This window comes from Octopus sinensis, linkage group LG1 (genome assembly GCF_006345805.1).
Source record: "Octopus sinensis linkage group LG1, ASM634580v1, whole genome shotgun sequence".
Lineage (NCBI taxonomy): Eukaryota > Metazoa > Mollusca > Cephalopoda > Octopoda > Octopodidae > Octopus > Octopus sinensis.
This window is the reverse complement of record NC_042997.1, coordinates 139,761,702-139,787,004: the sequence shown is the minus strand read 5'-3', so window position 1 is coordinate 139,787,004 and position 25,303 is coordinate 139,761,702. Positions and strand designations below refer to the sequence as shown.

Sequence of the window (25,303 nt, the reverse complement as noted above, 5' to 3'; positions counted from 1 at the left end):
CTATTAAAGAAAATATTTTTTTATTAAATATCATAAGAATTGCATAAATTCTTTTGGCTTTTTAACCCATGTCTTTAAGGTTCCCTTCAGCAATTGGTTCCAAATATCTTGGTATTTCATAGCAGCTATTTTATGCGAGTAATAGGTTTGGCCGCTGGATGAATCATCTTCAAGGCTATAATAAATACAATTACACATTATCTTTTTGAAATTATTCTGTTAAGTGGTATACAACCCCCCTCCCCCCAAACCATGTAGTTGGGAAGCGAGTTTCTTACTACATAGCCACACATGTGCCTAGAGCCATGCCTGAGTGTTCATGGATAAATGTTTGCTTGTTTGTATATCTATCAAATGTGAGTGAATTTGGAGTATTACATGTGAAAACAAAATGAAAACTTTAAATTATATACACATGTAGAAAGTTTGTAAACTTTGAAATACATAATATCAGGTAGGTGTCCGAAATCCTCAGTGAACACGAATCAATCTATTTACATGTGTATGCTTAAGATTTTATGAGTATAGCCTCGTGTATGTGCATCATAATACATTATTAGACAAACACTACCTGTGTATTAAAGCAGATATCTATGAGTCTTAATAATATTCACTAAGGATTATAGACAACCACTCGAGCACCGTTTGAAACTAGCACACACACTCTTCTACACAGATATTAAGTATGACATATAGAAGTCATAATAATATTCTAGCTGCTGATGATCAACTAAAAGCCAATGATTGTTGGTTAAATAAAGATTTATAGAGAATGCAGTAAATTAACAAATAGCATTTAGTCTGTAAGACATTATATGACAAGTGTTTCTACTTACTGAGTCTCATATGTGAACAAGTCAAGGGAACCTCTATGTAGTCACTTGACATGCTTGAAACAGCAGCCAAGTCATTCATATTACACCCTACCATCCTAGGGGAGGGATACATTGAATGATATTGTCTGAGATCATAGGTCTCCTTAATGAAGTAAATGACAATAACATGAAAAGGTGCAAATTACTTTTAAAATAGAAGCTAAGAACTAGTCTGTCCTTTTAAATTCATAAGAGAACTGGTTACAAAGAAAACATATGCAACAATCAGATTCTTACCTCTTTAAAGTGAGTGGTAACTTGTTAACTTTTGATGCAATCTCTTTAACACGCTTGAACTCAGAATATAGAGCTTTGCAGGAAATACTTAAACTGAAAGGAAATTAAGTACAATTATATACAATAGAAACTTTTGGACAATGGAAAATCTGTGATATGACATAGTGAAACCAGATCAGATTATATCTTAGAAAATAAGAATTTTTTAGAAGATAGCAACTAATATAGAAAGATCAGTTGAAAAAGACTTGATGTTAAGGGATGAGGTCAGAACTAGGAAAATGACGTAACATAAATGAAATAACGGATGATATGGATGAAATAATAGTTTCAAATTTTTGGTATAAGGCCAACAACTGTAGGAGAAGGGGATTAGTCAATTACATTGAACCCAATACTTGACTAATACTTTATCTTATCAACCGCCCTAAAAGATGAAAAGTAAAGTTGATCTCTGACATTTGAACTTTAAATGTAAAGAGCTGGAAAGAAAGCTGCTAAGCATTTTGTCTGGTAAGCTAATGATTCTGCCAAGTATGAGAGTTTGTTAAAGGCTTCTACTTCAAATGATGGTCTGTAAACCATTTAATGTTTGGCTATTTGTCTTGGTTTAAAAAATGTGTTAGGTTGACAAGGAAGAGAGTAATGTTTATAGTGTTATTATTGAGTGGGATAGTCATAACAATGTGAGGTTAGTGATGTTGATGTTCAGCTTGAACTGGAGCAGGTTATTTGTTGGAGAGAAAATATGCTCCGAAAGAGATCTTCAAATTGTATTTTCTTTTAATTTAACCCTTTAGTGTTCGCATTATTCTGCCAAAATTAATCCTATTTTATCCACATTGCTTTGAACTAATCATGCATTATCTTGTAGCTATGAGATTATGATGAGGTAGCTGTTAATTTTTAAAATGATATTGTAGGATTAGTGTGAGAGACCAGATCTGGCCAGTTTGAACATAAAACAGGCAGAATACTTCTGGCCAGATATGACCAGTTTAAATGCTAAAGGGTTAATGTAGTCTAGAAGATGTGAGGTACAAATACCCCATAGTGTTTCCAGGCTCTTCTTAAACTGTTAAGGGGCTAGTTGTGTAAAAAGTAAATACAGCTAATGTTTAGTTTGAACCTTTGAAAGTTAATGGTTGATGTAAAGAAGCAGTACTGGGATAGAGAATTAGATCAGTGGTTCTCAACCAGGGTCCATATAAGATTTGGTTGTTGAAATTCATGTGCAATGAAAACGGTTATACTTCTACAGTACACACAGTATTTTAACAATTTTTTTTATGCAATTCTTAATAATATTCAATTATAAAAATATAACAGGATTTTTTAAACAACAACTGTTTATGAGGGTCCATCTGAGTAAAATAGGAATAAAAGGGGTCCATAGGCAAAAAATGGTTGAGAACTACTGAATTAGATGAATCATTCGGTTAGACATTTGGGGCTGGGTGTGAGACACGGTTGGAGTAAAAGGGGATAAATAGGGGGGCATTAGAGGCATTTAGATGGTGCAATAGGTGAAAAAGTCATGGTAGAAGTAGCAATAGAAGTATTGGTTTCAAATTTTGGCACAAGACCAGCAAGTTCGGAGAATGGAGTAAGTCAATTACATTGTCCCCAGTGTTCAACAGGCACTTCTTTTATCAGCCCCAAAAGGATGAAAGGCAAAGTGGACCTTAGTAGAATTGGAACTCCAAACATAAAGATGGACAAAATACCTATTTCTTTACTACCCACAAGGGCTAAACACAGAGGAGACAAACGAATTAAGTCGATTACATCGACCCAAGTGCATAACTGGTACTTAATTTATCGACCCCGAAAGGATGAAAGGCAAAATCAACCTTGGCGGAATTTGAACTCAGAACGTAACGGCAGGCAAAATACCACTAAGCATTTTGCCTTACCTGTTAATAATTATACCAGCTCACCACCTTAGTAGCAATAGAAATATCAATATCAATAAAATAGAGAGTAAAGAAAGATATAATTCAAAGCTGAGTTTTGTGTTAGTGAATATAACTTGAGATATAAGCAAGCTGGAGGAAGAAGCAGGTCAACAGCATCACAGATACAAAAAGAATAATGGGAACAACAAGAATAAAAGGTTAACAATTGAACAATTTCTTATTAAATGCTTTGCCATTTTGAATGCATTATTGAATTGCAACATTAAGAGCAGACCAGGCAATATAATATAACAGTTGCATATGTTACATTTATTGCAGTGGTTGGCATTAGGAAGAGGTTCCAGCTGCAAAAACCATGCCAAAACAAACTGGAGGTTGGTACAGTCCTCTGGCTTGCCAGCTCCTGTCAAACGGTCCAACCCATGCCAGGATGGAAGTTAGATGATGATGATGTTATAATGAGATGTTTCTTTCTTAACCGTGTGATCTTAGATTCACCGTGTGGCACTTTGGGAAAGGGTCTTTTACTATAGCCCTGAGCATCTGTGTGTATGTGTGTGTGTGTGTGTGTGAGTGTGCATGCATTTATGTATGTACTACTGTCTCCTTGCCCTGACTTCATGTGATAGTTGCAAATGAATGTCACCATTACACAAGTAGTTCTTCATGGACTACCTTCCATGAATACATGCCTGGTCATTTTTAAATATCCCTTTGCTTGGAAATAGATAAGAGTTGGTGACAGGAGAGGCATCTAGCCATAGAAAATCTGCTTCAGTAAATTCTGACCACCCAATATGAACATGTAAAAGTGGATATTAAAATGATAAAACAATGATGACCATGTTACTGACTCGCCATTTGGGATTGTAAGAAACATTGATTTATATATTGAGTACATTTAATTACTAACTGGGCTGAGCAGTTATTTATCGATTTCAATGTTGCACCTTGCTTTCTGCCATTCACTGCAATTTCTTCAGTTGCATTTTCACCTTTCTTATACCAAATTATTGCTGCAAAAAGAAGATAAATTCTTAAACATGGTAGAAATCAATATCCCTCTCTCTCTTTGGGAGAGGCACAAGCACCTACACGCACATATACACACACGGCAGTAACTTCCACCTACCGAATTCAATCACAAAGCTCCGGTCAGCTCGGGGCTATAGTGAAAGACACCTACCCAAAGTGCCACGCAGTGGGACTGAACCCGAAACCATGTAGCCAGCAATATCATTCTTTAATTTATTTATTTTATTTTTCCTTCTTATTTTTATAAATTTTTAGCCATCCTAGAGTTGGTTGTGTAAATACCAATTTTTTAAAAATAAAAATGGTACCTTGTTCCTGTTAAATCAACTGAAACAAGTAGTACTTAAGGACATACTATAACAAAGTACTGTAGTGTTTAAATTTATGACTGTGGGCCAAGTAAAATAACACCTTAACCCAGGGCCAAATTTCAAAAGGGTTTCAACTTATATTTCTGAAAAACCTAGCTGTTAACATCAAATATTTAATCAGTTTTAATACTCTACAGCAAAGTTGTTCATTTTTGTTGTTGTTGATGTTGTTGATTTAGCATTTATTTAGCTTATTTCATAATTTGTGAACAATAGCATTGTTAGTTAGATTTCTAATGGGTCAGTAGTGAATTCACAGCATTTCTGATAGTTATTTGCAAGGGAGTATCTGTCATTCAGTACAGCACAAATATTGCATAGGATTTCAAATGAAGAGGTGTTTTTCAGATTTCCCAATGATGATTACATCTTTTGCTGATGATATATATTAGCACAAGACATACATTACACACGCACATGTTTAGAAGAAATAAGGATAAAAACTGGTTTATATTATAGTTCCTACATACATTTCACCGTTATTTTAAGTACATTTATCAGATGCTCAACAACAATGGATCGTCAGAGAACACTTTATAGCATTAGGTTACAGATAATTATATCACACACGTGTATATATATGAGGCGAGTGCTGAAATGTTCCTGGCTTTAAGGGTATTGCGTAAGGCTTAGTTTGAGGCCCAACCTTCTAAGTTCTCTTACAGGGCTTAGAAAAACTGAAGGACTATTGCAATAAGTGTTGTGAATCTGAGAGAGGAATATATTGAATAAAATTATAATTAACTGGTCCTCCTGTATTTTATTTATACCAAAACCAGGAACTTTTTCAGTACCCACTTGTGTATGTATATATACATAGATCATCATCATCATGTTTAAGACAGACATTAAACAGTGATGATTCACACAGATACTTACATACATACACACATGCACATACAGGTGTGTGTGCACGCATACACACACACACACACACACACACACACACACTCATTCATTTATGATGAGCTTGACAGTTTCTGTTTCCCAAATTCTACTCACATAGTATTGGAAACCCTGAGGCAATGGTAGAAGATATTTGTCTAACTTGTTACTAATAAGAATCAGTTCTGAATTTATCATTTTTTGGCTGAGCCATCTACACCCAATAGTAGTTATTTCTCTTTACATTGCTAATACCAAAAGCTAAAATCCCATGATTGATACTGCTGATAATAAATAGTCAAACAGAAAATACAGATACCTGATATTAGTCAATTTCTTTCATTTGTTTGCAGTTTGATTTTGTATTTTGTTTGCTTTATCATTTACTTACTTGTACTGCATGGAATGACATTTTCTTTCAAATTACCAGTCTTGGAGTTGTTTTTATTGTCAGCAAATGAGAGAGAGGACTGTAAAATATTTGGTTTGTTCATGAAATAACCGTCAGGTAAATGAAGTGATTCAGCTTGTGTTTCAAATCTTCCCATAAGAGCTCTGTGGGCAGCATCAACACTGAATGGACAGCTAAAACGTAATCAAGATAACCAGAAAATATTCAAAATTAAATTGGAACATATGTACAATAATGAATGGAGAAATACATAATATCAAACTGGGACTAACACACAACACTAAGTGGAGGCACTGAGTGGGAAAATAGACATAACATTGAGTAGGAACATATAAACAGCTGGAAATGTGTGTGTAGGAGAATTTTTTTTTGAAGATGCACCTGAATTTGAAAAAATTGTAATTGTTTTTAAATAAATTTATTTACATACATACCAAACTACTTTCAACAATTTTTTATTTATCAATGGTATAAACATTTATTAAACAATGAGATTTAAAAAATTTTTAAATTGCAAAGTAAAAAACATGTTTAAATTATTAAATGTTCACAAAATTCAATGACAGGGGTAGATTAAACCAAAAATGATCGGTGAAGAATATAAAAAATGTGGATTATTAAAAGTTTGGCCATGCTGAGTTAAGAGAGAGAAATAAGAAAAGAACAAAGTAAAAAGGGTTTTTTCTCTTTTTACAGTTTCTATCATCTTGTGTCTAATTGTATTTTATTCTGTTGTGTACAAGGATTTTTGCTTGTAATGGAGTGTTTTGAAATCAGTGTATTTATAAGTTTTTCTGTGAACAGATCTAATTTTTGATTCGCCATAATTCTGATGACGTTTTATTCTTTCTAGTGGTCAATTTTTTTTGTTCCGCTGGTTGACTTCCCTGTAGGAAATGGTCATCAACCCTTCCAGTTGGCTGATTCTCTTAAAGGGTCAGTGTTTTTTTTTCCTGAGGGTCTGGTTCTGATCGGAGGTAAAATTTCATTGGTTTAGAGATAGGTGACATCAGCAACTGGCATTTGAGAAAGTGTATGGTGTTATTGTATAGTGATTTGGAGTTGTGGTTTCAAAAGCCAAGGGGAAGACTGTTACTAAATTATGTCTGTTGTATCTGGTTGTTTTTTCGTAGAGAAACTGAGTTTTTCTTATTTTTAGTGTTTTTTCTTCTTTCTAAAGGATATTTAGCTGTGGTCTATATTTTTTAATGAGTATGCTTTCTTTATTCAATCAGAATTGGGTTGAATTGTTTCTGATGCATTGATAGAGAGGGAAGATTTGGTATTTCGGGTTTATGTTTGCGAGGCGTTGATCTAAGTGTAAAAAAGCACTGGAAACACATATGATTATTAAAAGCAAGAGACAACTGCAATCCCTAAAAAGGTTACTCACCAGCACTAAATTACCCACCAAAAATACAACCCACTAGTCAAAAAATGCTACTGCTCTAACTGCAGGACTTGCATCTACCTCTTAGATGGCTCAACATATAAATTTAAGTCAGGTCAAACTTTCACCATAAAAATCACTGCATCTGTGCATTGAAGAACTTAATCTGTGTCCTCAAACATGGTGGGTGTCATGGAGACTACCCAGGTCGAACTAGTTTGACCTTGAGGGACAGACTGATGGTACACAGGCAACAAATCCCGGACCCCACAACCAAGAAAATTTCCGTAAGCAAACATCTAGACCAATGCCCCACAAACATAAACCTAAATATTAAATCTTCCCTCTCTATCAATGCACCTTGGATTTTGAAACTGCAACTTCAAATCACTACACAATAACACCAGTTGCTGACATCATCTATCTCTAAACCAATTAAATTTTACCTCTGATCAGAACCAGACACTCAGGAAAAAAAACACTGACCCTTTAAGAGAATCAACCAACTGGAAGGGTTGATGACCATTCTCTACAGGAGGAGTCAACCAGGCAGAACGCCAAACTTGACCACCAGAAAGAATAAAACGTCATCAGAATTATAACGAATCAAAAATTAGATTTGTTCACAGAAAAACTTATAAATACACTGATTCCAAAACACTCCATTACGAGCAAAAAGCCTTGTACACGACAGAATCAAACACAAGATGACAGAAGCTGTAACCCCACCCCCTTTTTTTCTTATTTCTCTCTCTTAACTCAACATGACCAAACTTTTAATAATCCACATTTTTCATATTCTTTGCCGATCATTTTTGATATTATCTACCCTTGTCATTGAATTTTGTGAACATTTAATCATTTAAACATGTTTTTTACTTTGCAATTTACAATTTATAAAATCCCATTGTTTAATAAATGTTTATACCATTGATAAACAAAAAATTGTTGAAAGTAGTTTGGTATGTATGTAAATAAATTTATTTAAAAACAGTCACAAGTTTTTCAAATTCAGGTGCATTTCAAAAACAAATTCTCCTATATTTTTTCCTGCATGGAAATACACCCCTTCTTTCTACACACACACACACACACACACACACACACACCACACACACACACACACACACACACACATTGCAAGGCAAGTTTACACATTGTAAAATCCATTTCACTTATATCAGTAATGCCCTAGAGAAATGCATGATTAACAGACTACTGTCAATAGAGTCAATGCTGTCTGACCATAACAGCCTACATACATCACATCTATAAATCATATGTACCTGAGCAGGAGAGATTTTACATGATTGCTTAATCTGGTAGAAATAGCAACCAAATCTCCTTAATATCCCATATCAATAAATTAAAATCACACAATAGGCAAATAAAACACAGGGTGATTGAAAGGTCTTTAACTATAGGTCTATTTGATTAGGCTTGAACTGGTATTAACCAGGAAGAATAATAACCATCTTTATAAATTACCAAAATTCTAAAACCACTTAGAGATGCACAGGTCATAGCTGCAGTGTGCTATGAGATATGTAGCTTGTGCAACTTTATGTCTAACACAAACATTCTAAACTACATAAATCATTAAAATGTTGCAATCACTAGCTTAAAAATATGCTTTATCTTATCTGTGTTCTCCCATCATTATTACAATGGTTATTGCTCTTCTGAGTCTGTTTTGTTGGGAGAAAGAGTATGCTGTACAGTTGGAAAATGTGTGTGCAGAAATGGTGCTGGCTAGGTGAAAGATAAATGCTGAAAGAAGATAAGAAAGAAGTCACAACTAACATCTGGAAATATTTCAACCTCTGTGCCAGAGATGTATGTTTTGGATATATGTCAAAGTGAACATGAATATGAGTTGTATACTTTGAAATTATTGAAGACGATGATTTTAAACAGAAATGAAGTCTGATAGATGTCTTCAAAGATGAAAGAAAATAAAATAACAAGTGGTGGTTGGAGGAGCTTGAAGAGTAGAATAGATGTATAGACATAAGATTAACTTATAGAAATGATGAAGAGAAACTTTAAACCAGACTAAGGGGATACCTTTATTAATATTTAGGGAAGAGATATGAATGGATTCCATGCACATGCAGACGTCTCCTTTTAGAACAATGCTGGAATATAGTGTCTAGTTTAGCAAAGATAGGTTATAGATAATAGATTTACGGTTCCGAAAGGAATAAAATATATGATAATGGATGAGAGATTTGTGCCCCAGAGAGCAATGAGGATCGGAAGATGGTCCAACTGTAAAAACAACTGCTCCAACAGCGCTCAAATTTACAAAAACCATCCCATTGGAAAATGGATGCAAAACAGTAAAAACAAGTGAATAAAATACATAGCACCTACTTTGCAATAATAAAAGACTTAAAGTAAATTGGTTCGAAAAGGAAGTGGCTCAACAAAGCACCTTGACATCCCAGAAAATTCCATCTGGCAATTTTATCACTGCAAGACATGCTAAGTGTACGGTCGCCTCGGCCTGGCTTAATCCTGAGAGCATTTATACAATGATAGTTAATTCCTGGTTCGTAGGTATCTTGTTTCCCAAAGGGCACACACTTGGCACCTGTTCGAAAAATGTCTTCAGCCAAAGCAAATGATGAATCTGTCAAATGTTTCACCTGAAATACAATATTATTAATTCTAGAATGTTAAAGTAATTTTAAGTGACATGAAAGTAGACAAATCTTGCAATGAACAGAATTTGTAGCATGAACAGCAAATTAATACGATATAAGCACTGGCCAAAACAGTGTAAGTTTTTTTTATGAAAAAGAAAGTTTTTCATTTAAGTGAATTACTTTCTTCAGAAGAGGTATTTTATATCATACATAAGAAATTAGTGCTTCCTTGTAGAAAGCTGGAATATTTCAGTTGAAATTGCTGAAACTGAGGGTTCATTTGAAGAGATGAAACTTAATGAAAAAAGACAACACCTTATAACTAAAGACAATAAGGAAACAGACTTATGTATATAAGTTTTAAAGAGCCAAGTACTTGATCATAAACTAGATTCAATAGATTTTACTTGCCTATATAGTTCCTCTAGCACTGATACCAAGCCAGTTTCTCAATTCACTTCACTCAACTCTTCTTGTAAATTGACATAGTACATACAATGGATTACCTTCAGTTCATTTCTTTCCAGCCACTACAGGTTTCTATGCTGATTGTCCAAGCTTCACTATTATATAGCATTATGCTTCTTATGCATGCTTCAGATTGTACTTTTCACATAGCAAAATAAGATATTTCTTGCCAGCTAAGGTAACAGTCCCTTAAGCTTTTTCCATATAATTCTTACCCAAGTTACAATTTTTTTTTTTAATGAAATTCACCTCTGGTAATAATTATTTCAACTAAATGGCAGAACCTGTCTACATCTTCAAGAATCTGTGTAGTATAATCTCCAGTTTTAGTAAACCAACTATTATGCATCTAAAGATCTTTTTCTTGTATAATATATAATACCATTTCACAGATGAGACAGAAATTTTTAAATGTTTACTCCTAACTATACTTCAACTTTGACTAAATTTATCTTTTGATATTGTTTGATTGTAACATTCTACACTCCATGTATATCTTTGATAGATACACTAGGTTATCATCAATTAATTATAAGAACCAGGGTATCATCAATTAATGAAGTATATCTCTCTGTTTTAACAATAAGTACAATGTATTTCTATATGTCATAAACAGTGACTAAAAGGGTTAGAATGTGGGAGTGAATCCAACCACAAAACATTATGTGAAAACATCTTGCCCAGATCCCATCCCATCAAGAGAAAGCAGACATAGGAAAAATGATGATAGAGCCTGAGTGTTTTCCTCTTTGCACACTAAATTTCTTTTACTCCCAATCTGGGCTTTGTTTAAAATGCTCTTGCATTGTTGACATGGAGTATTCAGGATTAATAGATCTGTAAATGTAACTCACATTATCTTTTTCAGGAAACTGAAGTCTTTCACATGAGCTTTCACAAATGCCATCATCAGTTTTAAATTTTTTAGCAACTGGTTCTTCAGCTGTTTGTTTGATTTGCTCCTCCTCTAAAGAGTTTGTTTGGCTTGGAATATTTACACAGATCTCTCCAATCCTAGAGAATGTATCTTCAGGCATCATTGGGAATATGGAAGCATCACCACCTGTTTAAGGAAATGTAGCATTCAAGATATCAATTAAATCTCTTATGATGTTGATGCCATAGATACTAAAAGATTTTTATTGAAATATAGTGAAAGTTAACTACAGTTATCTAGGTAACATAAGATTACAAACTTTTAACCACTGCATCACTCAAACACCTTTGTAACTTAAGATGCTCAACCAACTGTTGCATAAACAACAGATGTCATGAGAATTAACTGGTATGCAGAAATGATGTCACAGACACTGATGAAGCCCTGAAATTACACATGTGCTTCACCAGAAACACCTTCAATCCAGGTATATGTAATATATCGCCTTGCTCACAAACAGAAAAAAACAATTTGATGACGATGATGATGACTTCTTCTTGGTCGTCATCGGTGGCGGCGTCTTCTTCTTCTTCTTCTCCTCCTCCTCCTCCATTTACTGTCCATTGTCCATGCTGGTATGAGTTGGGTAGTTTGACCAGGGCTGGTAAGCTGGAAGGCTGCACCAAACTCCAGTCTGATCTGGCATGGTTTCTATAGTTGGATGCCCTTCCTAACACGAACCATTCCGAGAGTGTAATGGGTACTTTTACATGCCACTGGCACAGTTGCCATTTGCATGACATCAATATCTGCCAGGACTATGATTTTACTTGGCTTGATCGGTCTTCTTCTCAAGCACGGCATAATGCCAAAGGTCTTGGTCACTCATCCACTGTCTAAATTTCTCTGGTGACTAAAGGATTCTTCCATAAGATGAAGCATCTAAGTCTAAAAAGTACAACAGCTGAGGTAACAGATGTAATCTATGAGTTATGAAGAAGCTAATAACAAATGTTCTTGATAAAAAGCAGGAAACATTTCATCTTACCTGCATACAAAACCCTTTAAATAAATAGTCTTCAAATAAATTGCTACAGCAACTGAACAACAAATCTGACTCAGCTTAAAATCCTCCAACTACCATCCATGCCCCACGTCCACTGACACCTACAACACTTCAACTCAGTGCACCATCACCAGCACATAGGAATCCACCAATACCATTTACACAGCTAAAGAAAGCAAAGCCACAACTGACTGTATCAATTTAGCAAACCCCACACCATTCCTTACTTCTTCATCAATTTGAAATGATCAACCCATTTCATTAGTAAGAGCAATGACAAATCATTCCTAAAATTGCCATTCATACTCAGCAGTGACTGCCACAGACCCTGAGAGGTATACCATCCCTAACCTATAACAAAATTCAGGATCAAGAAGAATTATGTTTGTAGAACAATAAGACATCCAAGGAATATAAATTTCACCAAACAAGTCTCAGTTTACTGAGAACTGATATGAGTTACAGTCAAAGAAGGGGCTTCAACTATTGGTGAGATACTGTGCTGGAGAAGACCTACCCAACCCATGCAAGTATAAAAAACAGGTCAAAATGATGATGATGATGATGATGGTGATGGTGGTGGTTTTGACAATTGTGATGGTATTGATGATAGTGAAGATACATAATACTTACATGGTGTACTGCTCATGAAAAATTGAAATTCAACATTATTTTTAAGTAGACATTGATTGTGTGCTTTTGAAGCTGGCAACACAAACACTTCACTCTCTTCCCCATTATAAACCAATGATATCTCATGATAAAGGAACCTGCAAGTGAGGAAATTGTTTAAGTAATATAGATATACAATACTCATAGTATGTAAAGCCTATATTCATTGGTTACCTAAGGGGTTTAGAATTAGTTGTGGGAGAGATAAAAGATAAGGAAGAAGTACAGTGGAGTGGGGGTTAAAATGAGGAGGAGAAAGAGGAAGAACTGAAGTAGGAAAAGGGTAAAAAGAGGGAGATGAGAAACAGAAGGAGGTGCAGTACAGAAGAGGAAGAAATGGGAGAATGAGGAATAAGAAGAAGTGAAGAGATAAAAAGAATACAAAGAAATAAGGATAAAAGGTCTGGACAAAGAGGAAGGATGAAGAGAGAAGAAAGTGTGCCCATAACCATTTCAGCCTTCTCTGATTGTGGATATGATGCTAAAATTGTTATGATTCAGTTTAAATAATTTGAGATTAGTTATTGGTGAGAGCACAAGAGTAAAAGTTTCAGAATGTTATGATATAATTTGGAAAAGTATTTAGTTGATTAAATGTGTTTAGTTTGTTGTGTGTTAGACAGTGCATTTTTAGGTTAGATATGAATTTTAAAAAGACATCAATGAGCAGGGGCTCTCAAACTGATACGTATTCAGCCCTGCCATCCATCATAAAATATTAGTTAAACTTTTTACCTCTGTTGTTCCTATCTCTTTAGTAAAAAGATGATAGGATATTTTGCATCTGTTCAATGCCTGCATAGGCTGGATACTTGGCTGAATGGTGGCTCAAGCAAGTTGTGGTGCACTGATAGGTGAAACTAGGATTATAGACCTAGATTTGCTAACGATGTACTTATTCTTACTGAGTCTTTGGATGTCTTAAGGAGTGCTCTCCTTTCACTAAATGAGGAAACAGAACCATTTGGCCTTAGAGTCTCTTGGGTCAAGACGAAACTCCAGTCCTTTGTTGGCTTCTTGGAGGACTCCACTACATCTGTCTCTGTTGCAGGTGAAAATGGTCAAAATTGTTGACCATTTCAGCAGTGAGATTCATAGCAGCATTAGCTGAGTCTAAAGTCCTAAAAAGACTTGGACAAGGTGGTGCAGTTGTGTACTCATGGACAAGGGTGTTTGGTGCTGCTGATATCTGCGCAGAAGGACAAAGGTTTAGAGTTTTAGGTCTCTGATCCTCCCTATACTGCTCTATAGGTGCAAGGCTTGGACACTGCTGTAGAAGTTTAAAGACCTTTGGTCTCAGGACCCTTTGCAGGGTTATGGGTTACAGTTGGTTGGATTTTGTATCCATTTAATGACTTTACTCAGAAACTGAGACATGTCCTGATTTAGGAGTGTCAGTTCAGACTGTTTAGCCATGTTGCTCAATTTTCCAAGTTAGACCCTGCTTGCTGTGGTCTCTTCCCTTTGGATCCAGCTGGATTGACAGCTCATGTTGTTGATCACATGCCACATGGTCACAGTAGATGTGGAGGTAATGTTATGGAGACAGAGACTGACTGGGATTCTACTTGATGGGTTACCTGGGAGGCCCCAGGAATATACCAACGAATGGTGAATGCAGCAACATGCTGCAAAAGTGCATGTCCCCATGTCTGGCCTGACCTGTACAATTCTTCTTTCTTTACTATGGAGTTAAACTCATTTAAAGTTTAAAATCGTCTTTTATTTACTTTTTTGTTACCATATTTCTGTTGAAATACACTGTGTTTATTTCAATAAATTTTGAAAGCAATGAAGAATTCAGTAAAATAACTTTGTCATAATTCAGTTGGTGTTGGAACATAAATTTACATGACATTTTAATGGAACCTTTTAATTTGGATTTCTTTAAAACAGGGAGTTTATATCATAGAACCAGGGGCAGTCTCAAAAGGTCCAGTATAGAAAAGACATGACAATTTTCCACACTGTCAAAGATAGCAAAGCATTCACACTCTCAGAGTGTGGGTGCTTTGTTCATATACAATCACTGATACTGTATTCTATCATTATGCAAGGACTTAATTCTGTTTGTCTTATTCCACCAATAAACTGAAAAGATATGGGTTAATATCTGTCTAATGGTTTACAATCAGAGATAAAATTTGCAAATGCAGTCAGGAATTAACAAACCTACAGAGATACTTCATAAGAGGTGAACTAATTATCACAAATGTTTTAAAACATCAATATGTCAGAAATAGCAACAAAGTTACTGTCTTTAAAAAAAGAACACATTGAACAATGTAGTTACTAATATACAAAAAGACAAGTTGGTGAGAACTGAATCAAGATTAAACAACAACAAAGTTTCTGGAATAAAACAAAAAAAAAAGTGAAAGTGTTATCATAAACAAGGTAACATCACAGAATTGTTATGAAGCTTATTTTCTCTAAATATCACATCATTATTGATTTAAAGAAAACATTAACATTATGAAGTTTATGCAATATTATGAGTTTATTTATAATGGTTTCTAAACGCATGATAATAAATGAGTATTCAGTCCCTAGTAAAGAGGAACACAGATGAGAATCTTAGGTATTTGTGATATTCTTCAACCCTGAAGCTAGAAGTATCAATTTATTACATCTGCGCAAAGCTTTAGTGTTTAGGAGAAATGAGAGGCTGTGATGTTCATGTCTTTCTTGAGGATATTAGCATCATTATCATCATCATTTAAAGTCTGTTTCCCATGGGTTGGACAGTTTGATAGGATCCAGCAAGCTGCAGATTGCACCAAGCTCCATTGTTAACTTTGGGATGGTTTCTACAGCTGGATGCCCTTCCTAATGCCAGCCACCTTACACCATGTACTAGGTGCTTTTTCATGCACTAGTGAGATCAAGTAAGTTGTAAGACAGAAAAAGAAAAAGACCCTACAACTAAATAAGTGGGGTTGTATTAGGGAGGAGAAGGTGGCAAAATAGCTCCAGTAAAGGATTAAAACCAGTTAGGGAACTCAGTTTGCCAGAAAATTACCCTTACACTTTGCTACTTCCCTGTATCTAGAACAATCAATGCTATCATATAGTAATCACATTGTCATTTATTAGTGTCACTGAGTAATTTGTAAGACAGAGTTATAAAATTGATCAAGAGTAACTAAAACAAATAATTACCGAAGAAATGCTCTCCTTGCTATAACTTCAGCATGGCTGTCATAAAGGACATCACCTAGAAAATATATATTAAGCTAGCAGCTGAATTAATTTTAATAAATCAAACCAGGTGTTACATATTTTATGACAATTTTATTATATCTTTTATCTTTGGCTTTTTACTTATTTGCATCATTGGGGTGTGGCTAAGCTGGGGGCACTGCCTTGAATGGTTCTAGTCAAACAGATTGATCACATTTTTTAAGTCTGGTGCTTTTATTGGTCTCTTTTACTGAACTGCTAAGTTATGGGGACATAAACAAACCAACACCAGTTGTTAAGTGGTGGGACAGGGACAGACACAAACACACACACACATGACAAGCTTCCACGTACTTTCCATCCCTCAAATTCACTCACAAGACATTGGTTGACCTGGGGCTATAGTAGAACACATTTACCTAAGATGCTACACAGTAGAACTGAACCCAAAACCACATGGAATTGAAAAGCAAGCTTGCTTCTTAACCACACAGCCATATCCACTAGCATAGCTGGGGTGAGGGCGGCACTTTTGGGTCTGCTGTAGGCAATATGTGTTTTTTGTGGGGTCCGGAGGCCCAAACAGAAGGGCCACCCTGGGCAGCATGCACTCTAGCTATGCTAGTGGCCACACCATAACATAAATAATCATCTGAATACATGGTCATGGGTCCAAATCATTTTACAGCTTATAGTGCTGGTATGGTCTTGAAGCGGCACAAGCAGCCAGTTCCATATTGGATGAGAGCTCGCAGCAGCCATTGCCATCTCCGAGACTGGAGCGAGACCTCACCTACATCCATTTGCCATGCACGAGATCACAACGAGGCTCGCGATGGAAACTATATAAATGGAAAACTGGTTCAGACCTGCCTCTTTTTGGTGCCACTTTGTGGACACCACCACTGGCTGTGGCTTTCTGCCTGTCTATCTCCAGAGGCAATGCACCCACACTAACGGAGCTTAAGATAGTAGCTGAGAGCAGTACACTTCACCTTTCTTGTAAATAAACCAGTTGTATATAGCAGTTGTACTTGAAGTCTTTTCTCTCTTCGCCTGCCGAAAGCCTGAACTTCTTGAAGAACAAAAGGATGATGGAAGGAGACAATATTCTTCCGATATTGTAAACCTTGCCTTCCATTATTAAAGTCTAAAGAAAGACACCTGTTTGGTTAACTAAGAAACATTCATCTGCTGCTACTACTAAGTTCTGTAGTTAATTGTAATTTGCTCCAACAACATGTGAATTTACAAAATTCACCAAAATGCCACCCTGCCTCTATTAATACAGCAAAACAGTCATAAGGCAGTAAAAAGAAAAAATTTTAATAAGCACAGACACAAGTGTGAATGTGTGATGTATATGTATATATATGTATGTATGTATGTATGTATGTGTGTGTGTGTGTGTGTGGTGTGTGTGTGTGTGTGTGTGTGTGTGTGTGTGTGTGTGTGTGTATATATATAGTGTACTGTTCTGTGATGGGAAAATCAACAAAAAAGTACCCCACCTGTGTGAGATAAATATTATTTAATAGACAATATATGCTTTTATGTGTTACTGTTAGTTTCAGGCAGCACTTGGTGTTTATTAAATAATATATATACACGTGTGTGTGTGTGTGTGTGTAAGTGTATTTGTGTGTGTCATTGTGTTTGTCCCCACAACCATTTGAAAACTGGTGTTGATTTGTTTACGTCCCTCTAAAACTTAGTGGTTCAGAACAAGGGAGTGATAGAATAAGTACCAGATTTAAAAATAGGCACTGTGGGCAGTGATTTTCTTGTCTAAACTCTTCAAAGTGGTGCTCCAGCATGGCTGCAGTTCAATGACTGAAACAAGTGAAAGATAGAAGGAAAAAGATATATGTAACTTTGCCTGTAAGAGATTAAAAGTAAAATATTTTCATAGATTGATATTTACCATTTTTACTCATTTTGGATTGCCCAATACATTTGGTTCCGGTTCCTAAAGCAACAGTTTTGAGATTTAGTTCTCCATCTGAAAATTGAAACCAATCCAAAAATAGTTATTGCACAAGTTAATGACATTATTAAAGATATTGTGAATACTTTTTCTAATACTGTTAGATGTTGCAATTATTACAAGATATTTTTCCCTTTCGTGAGGAATAATATTTTGTTGACATTTAAATGATATACAAAATATATTTTTTATTTTGCAACAATTTTGTTTGCATATGCTCCTGACACTACTTTTGCTAATTTATAGTGAATAGATCAGCTATAGGGCAGTGAGATTAGCTACCCTGGTATCTTTGAGCCATAGCATCAAATGTTGCTGTGATCAAGGATGGTTAATAAATGCAGTGAGAAGGTTGATGAATGCTGTAGTGAAGAGACTGGAGGTGGGGGAGGAATAGAGACAAGACATACATTAAGAAACTCAAATGATCGTGGCTGTTAGTTTATATTAATAATAAAGGGACTTTTGAATTACCGTGTATATATATATATATATATATATATATATATAAGGTGTGTTCATAATTTTGTTTACTCACTATTGTAGTAATCCAAAAGCAATGACCTACATATAAAATTTCACCAAAAGATGACCACAAGAGGAGTTGATGGGTATTAAACTTCAATACCTTATGGTGATACTATTCAACCATAATAAGAGACTACAATAGACTAAGACTGATGGCTAGAAAAGAATGACCTAGCTCCATATAGATACAACAGTGACCAGCTTCCCACCCCTCTCCTTCCTAGTTTCTTCTTTCCTCCTCTTTCCATACCTTTATTACTTTTGTTTTCATTTACTTTGGCACTTGATATGCAGACACCGAAGACAATAGTGTCTTTAATGGCTGTTCACTTTTTTCAATTGATCAATCAACCAATTGAGTAAAGAGAACCATGAACGCACCTAAAAAACACATGAGAAACAGCTGTACGTCTATAATGCACAAATAAATAAATGTATAAAGCACATTATTTATGCCTTTTCTTGTATATCATTCTGTGAAAACATACTATATTAACTTGGTAATGGGCTTCAACTTCAGATCTCATCTTAGGCTTTCCAAGAGTTCTATATCAATCAAAAAAATCTTTTGTTAGCCTGATGTTTGCAATTAGCAGAGAGCTCAAGTATTTTTTCCAGATTGATAATCTCTTATTAACCCTTTAGCATTTAAACCTGCTGTATCTGGCCCAAATATTCTATCTGTTTTATGTTCAAACTTGCTGGAACTGGCCTCTTACACCAACCCTACAATGTCATTCCAAAAATATATTATCATGTCACTGTAATTTTGAAGTTATGAGATAAGACAGAATTTAGAGTGATGTGAAAAGACCACTCAGAAGACCTCCAGTCAGGCGGGAAGATAATTTAAGAAAGATGTTTAGAAAAATGTGGAGGAGACGGGTGAGAGCATCAGCAGAATGGAGCAAATGCTGTGGCCAGCAGAGCTTGAAAGAGTGTAGACACAAGAATGAGAAATATCAGTTTGTAGTCAATTGTACACAATAGTTGGAAATCGGTATTCAGAAGTTGCAGTGAAGAAGCAGAGCTTGTTGAGGTACATGTTGTACGTGAAGTTGTGACTGGATGCTACTGCCGGTCACTTGGTACAGGAGTTCTTGTAGGTTGTATTTGCTGCTAACCATGGTGAAGTAATTCACAAACAGTGTTGTGTTAGAACTTGTGTGTGTGTTGTTGGTTGCTGTGTATGTAGAGAGATGATGTTGATGTTAGGACAAATGGTGATGACAGAGATGAAGGTCGTCAAATGCTGTTGGACGAAGTTGAAGGGTTTCCATGTGGCTGCTGTTGTGTTGTCACTGGAACTCGCTGTGTCTTGTTGGTCAGTGGCTAGACCTCAAAAGGTCTGGAACCGAAAGACTTTGAGACGGTGTGAAGCTGGAATTTTATAGTGAGCAGTCAGCTCAAACTGAGGTTTAGAAGAGACTGTCTTACGTGATCTTATTTGAAGACTGCGATTGGTTAGGTTGCATATTGGTACACAATAGAGCAAGAGACAAATTGCGCCAATACCAACCAATCAGAGTAGTGGACACAACAGGGACCAAAAGGGCGGCCGAAGGCTAGCTGTTATCTGCTATGTCCGTATTTATGTATATATAACAGGGAGAGAGGAATTTCCCTCAAGTGTACGCTACACAATTGACTACGAACTGGTATTTATCATTCTTGCGTCTATGAACTTACTCCTCACTTCGATGGCTATAGACTCTTTCACTGTCTCTTCTGCATCACCATCCTTAACACGCATACGTCTTACGACGGCCTGTCTATTATTTTGTATATACGACGCACACATAATCACACATGTTAACAAATCTTCTCTTAAACATCCTACCCGTTTGTGTTTCTTTTTTCTCTTTGGCACATATATGCATTATTCTATTTATATTTATTGTATCGACCGTGTGATGTACTAAGGAGCCATTCTCGTCACCTCGCACCGCATGGACATTACAAATTGGTGACCCGTTCCAGCTCCTTGAAATTACAAAAATAATTATAGTGAGGAGATACTCCACATGTATCATAAACCTTCCGTTCCATTATAAACATTACATACGGCTTAGTAGCGAGTGTTGTAACGTGGTGGAACATATGATGGATATACCATAATATTATAATTGTAAACAACATGTCGACATGCTAACTTGCTGTTTGTTCACACATGAATGGATTCAGTTTGGTATTTCCAAATATTTCCATTCCAGATAGACGTCTCGAAGTAAAATCTGACCTCGTTTCCAATATCTTTCGGGTTGTTAAAATCGCGGGTCAATATTATATGTATTTAATAGCTCTCGCTTGTACCTCACTATCCCGAAAGAACGATCTGCCGAGTGGTACACGACGAAGTATAAAAGTAAGCCTCCGTCCTCCATAAGCCAAATTTACAACTCGGTTTCGATCCCCGCACGAACTTATTTTCACATGTCTGATACGAAAGACTCCAGTCTCACAACCCAGTTTCCCTACGTATCTAAACTTTAGGGTTTTTCTACCTAGCTAAAAACTTTATACAGAATTTCTGTATTAAACGATGATAATTTCAGAGAAGATAAATTATTTTCGAAAGACTGATAAAAATAACGGTTAAACATTAACCAAAATAACTTCGTTTTTGAAAACACATGTGATCTATCGATTATGCATAAGAGGAGTGTAATGGTACGATTATAGATAGGAGCTACAGTTTTTATGAAGTCAGAGATTAGAGATTAAGGAATTGCATTGCAAACGTAAATAATAAAAATTAATTGAAGACATGAAAAAAAAAACGGACAGAACCTGATCGTTTTACCATAACGACAGCTGCTAATAATGTCCATTCTCTTTCCATTCGAGGTTTACCGCGTCGCGAAATGCACTTTTCATAGTGACCCAATACACATTTGGTCACTCTATCAGCAAAGGAAAAGTCATTCTCAGACGTCATTTATTCGAAGTAATTTACAAATATAAAATATTTCTTTGGAGTCTGTAGCAGCAATAATGAAGGGAGATAACTCTAAACAGAAGGTTGCAAATGTTTCATTTCTCTCACCACAACGTAAACAAACATCGTGGAAGGATTTCTTAGGCAAAATAAAATCAAGAGAGTCAATGAGCTGAATTGATAGTGGCTTGTATGTTACTAGCAATTATTTAATTGACCGCAGAGAGACGAAACGTAATGTATATCCATACGGGATTTGAATTCGAAATCTAGCTGATTAAAAATAGATCCTGCATGGCATTTTATTCAACACTTCCTCGTTTGTCAACTTTACAGACTTTTGGGCAATCTTTCGTCTTTAGTAGACCTTTCCGTCGATTTCCGTAAAAAACTTTTATTTTTTTACATATGGGCTTGCGGGAACTTTTGAAGTAATGAGAGCGAAAGAGACTAAGAGAAAGCGATTGTATGACGAGGGAAGTTCTTTTGAAGTTACCGTGCATGGAACGCATTGATGTACATGTGTGTGTTTGATGGGGTGTGGGAGACAGAAAGTATGTTGTGTAAGTGAAGTGCTTCTGTTAGTGTGTGTTAAGAGACAGAGAGAGAGTAATGTGTGAAAGAGAGAGATAACTGAAATTTTTTACTCGGTGTATGTGTATATGTATGCATGTATGTGTGTGTGTGTGTATGTATCTATATATGTGTGTGTGTATGTATGTATGTATGGCCGATTCAGTGTTTACATTATTTCGAGTTAAAACGAAAGATTACCTTTGCCTGTTTATGTAACGGTCTGCTATGTAGAAAATAATGAGGTTGACTCAATGGAATAATGACAGTGATCGAAGATATAGACAAAATTTTTTTTTTTAATCGTTATACATGCCTTGTCGACTGCTACTGTGCAGCCTTAATGTCTCTGTTGATGTGACGATGGTGAAATGGTAAGAAAAAGAATCGGCCATACATACATACACATACATAGATACATACACACCGAGTAAAAAATTTCAGTTATCTCTCTCTTTCACACATTACTCTCTCTGTCTCTAAACACACACTAACAGAAGCACTTCACTTACACAACATACTTTCTGTCTCCCACACCCCATCACACACACACATGTACATCAATGCGTCCCATGCACGGTAACTTCAAAAGATCTTCCCTCGTCATAAAATCGCTTTCTCTTAGTCTCTTTCGCTCTCATTACTTCAAAAGTTCCCGCAAGCCCATATGTAAAAAAATAAAAGTTTTTTACGGAAATCGACGGAAAGATCGCCATGTACCTTTTGTGACCACGCGTACATACACAGACTGAATGATAAACGTAAGTGGTTGATAGGCATTTATCTATATATCTACATACATCTGCGTGGGTTGTATGTTAGCTGTTAACCGTGGTGAAGAAAGCTCACGAACAGCGATGTGTTAGAACCAGTCAGAGTGTTTGTGCTGTGTAGATGTTGTTGACGACGAAGATGGAGGTCGCTGTAATGTGGTCAGTGTTTAGACCTTAGAAGGTCTGGAACCAACAGAATTTCTTCATTTACCTATAAAGGTATACATATTATATAGTTAAAAATTTATAAAATAATGTTCCGGGTTATTTTTTATGGTTAACCCGCCGGTTTTTTTTCTTTTTTTCCCTTCTTTTCGCCTTGACTGTCTATGCTAGCATGGCCCCATTCATCCCCAGCTTCCTTACTACAGACATACATCTTTTTCTGAACGTACTTTGTGACAGGCGCCTTTTCTCCAGACGGATCTTTCTCGACAGGTGAAAGTTGAAATAACTTACCAAGCCGTATCCGGAGATGAAGTGACCTGTCCCAATCCCTTTCACTCGTGTCGTCCATACCGTTTCTTTCAGCATGGCTACTACGCAGAAAAAAGATGCCCTCTTTTCCTTGTTGAAAAGAATAGCTGTCACCATTTTAGTTAGTTTAGTGGTCTGGAACATCGTGAGTCACCATTATGGATGGGTAAGTGTCCATGTTGCGTTGGGGGTCACCATTATAGAAGGATAAGTTGTTGTTTTGTCAGGATCACCATTTTAGATGGTTTAGGTTGTATTCCATCTAATGTGACTCTACTCAGAAGGCTGTAATATTTGGTAGGAAACCCAGATGAAGAATATATAAACAAGATTGTAACTTTAAATACGTTTAATGTGGCCACACATATATACACAAACTGAATGACAAATGGAAGTGGTTGATGGACATTTATCCATATATCTACATGCATCTGCGTGTGTTGTATGTTAGCTGTTAACCGTGGTGAGGAAAGCTCACGAACAGCGATATGTTAGAACCATTCATTGTGTTGGTGCTGTGTAGATGTTGTTGACGACACTAGTGAGAGACATGATGGTGGTGATGAAGATGGAGGTCGCTGTAATGTGGTCAGTGGGTAGACCTTAGAAGGTCTGGAACCAACAGATCTCGAGTCTAGGAGGAGGTGAGTTTTTATAGCTAATGGTAGGCTCAAATGCTGTTTAGAACAGACTATCTCACATGATTTATTTGGAGGCTGCGATTGGTTGGGTTGCATGCAATAGAGTAAGAGACAAATTGCGTCAATACCAACCACGGGTCAAAGGTTAGCTGTTATCTGCTACATTCATATGTATGTATATATAATAAACAGGAAGTTCACTAGAGTTTGCTACAGACAATTCACCTACTAATCATACACCATTTGTAGCTCTGAATTATTGATTTCTTTGGCACAAGATTAACCACTTGAAGGAATGTATATCTGACTTGAGGATGTCAAGAAATTTATTACCAAGTAATGGCTGAGACATTGGGGTGTTATCTTTGAAATGACTCATATACTCAGGTGAAGTGTTAGTTGTTTGACCTTAATAGAGAGTAGTACCACAGGATCATGCCAAGAATGTGAGCTGTGAGAAAGAAATAACAGTAACGCTTGTTGTGTCTGATGCAGTAACATTACCAATTCATTACTTCTTGTACGAGTAGTTAACAATACAGAACACTTTACTAACCAGTTCAAATTTCAGAGAATACATGATGGCTGGGAATATAAATTTACATGTGAATACTAAAACACTAATTCACGAATACATCGTAATTTCAACTTGAAAATAATAACTAAAAACAATAGCTTAGATTTGCTTAAATAAACTTAATATTTCAGCTGTATAGAGTATCTGGATTGCTTCTTTAAGCCAATGGTATCATTGTTGATACTATAAAGGTGGGCTAGATATTTGTTAATAAAATCTACTTAATTGATGGTGCAAAACTAGCACCATGGCTACTTAAAAGAAATCATTATTGTCTATTCACTTTCTGATATGAAGTTGAAGAACAAGTTACTAATCACAAGGTCATGATATCAATCCTTGTCACAGTCACTAACTTCTGTTGATAGTCAAATTGAATGATTTCACACTCATTCCATTGATGTGTGATGCAATCACTTAGCTGTAAATACTGTTGTTCTGAAAATACAGAAGTATCCAAATTTCCTAGATAAAGAAAATAATCTGCTAACACATCATCATCATTTAATGTCTCTTTTCCATGCTGGTATGGGTTAGACAGTTTGACAGGAGCTGGCAAGTCAGAAGACTGCACAAAGCTCTATTGTCTGGCATGGTTACTACAGCTGGATGCCCTTCTTAACAACAACCATTTTATAGAGTGTACTAGATGCTTTTTACATGACATGCACAGAAAAAAAAGGGTGTGAGATAATTTAAGAAATAAAAAATTTTTAAATTCTCAGATCTATTTTGGTAAATATGTCTTAGATGAACAGTTATCTTTCA

At 35.9% G+C, this 25,303-nt stretch overlaps 1 protein-coding gene across 5 annotated transcripts; it reads right to left on the bottom strand.

The window, feature by feature from the left end:
• Window position 1: 1 nt before the first annotated feature.
• Window positions 2-24,006, bottom strand: LOC115215829 (tRNA-specific adenosine deaminase 1). 5 transcript variants are annotated; one of them, XM_029785166.2, is made up of 10 exons: window positions 23,300-24,006; window positions 17,966-18,043; window positions 16,021-16,075; window positions 12,820-12,956; window positions 11,098-11,306; window positions 9,501-9,775; window positions 5,714-5,907; window positions 3,945-4,047; window positions 1,113-1,205; window positions 2-175 (listed from the first exon to the last, which is right to left on the bottom strand). In XM_029785166.2, the coding sequence occupies exons 1-10, from the start codon at window positions 23,355-23,357 to the stop codon at window positions 31-33; spliced, it is 1,347 nt and encodes a 448-aa protein (XP_029641026.1). In that variant the 5' UTR covers window positions 23,358-24,006; the 3' UTR covers window positions 2-30. The 5 variants fall into 5 exon arrangements, with proteins under 5 accessions (XP_029641026.1, XP_029641018.1, XP_029641034.1 ...); XM_029785158.2 differs by lacking the exon at window positions 23,300-24,006 and adding an exon at window positions 21,347-21,824; XM_029785174.2 differs by lacking the exon at window positions 23,300-24,006 and adding an exon at window positions 21,360-21,531.
• Window positions 24,007-25,303: the final 1,297 nt, after the last annotated feature.

Excerpts from the sequence above, each read along its gene's own strand:
- LOC115215829 (XM_029785158.2), bottom strand. The coding sequence starts at position 21,494 with ATGACGTCTGAGAATGACTTTTCCTTTGCTGATAGAGTGACCAAATGT. Across the intron at positions 9,776-11,097 it reads AGTTTCCTGAAAAAGATAAT|GTGAAACATTTGACAGATTC; the intron begins GTGAGTTACATT and ends ATTGTATTTCAG. Across the intron at positions 4,048-5,713 it reads TGTCATTCCATGCAGTACAA|CAATAATTTGGTATAAGAAA; the intron begins GTAAGTAAATGA and ends TTCTTTTTGCAG.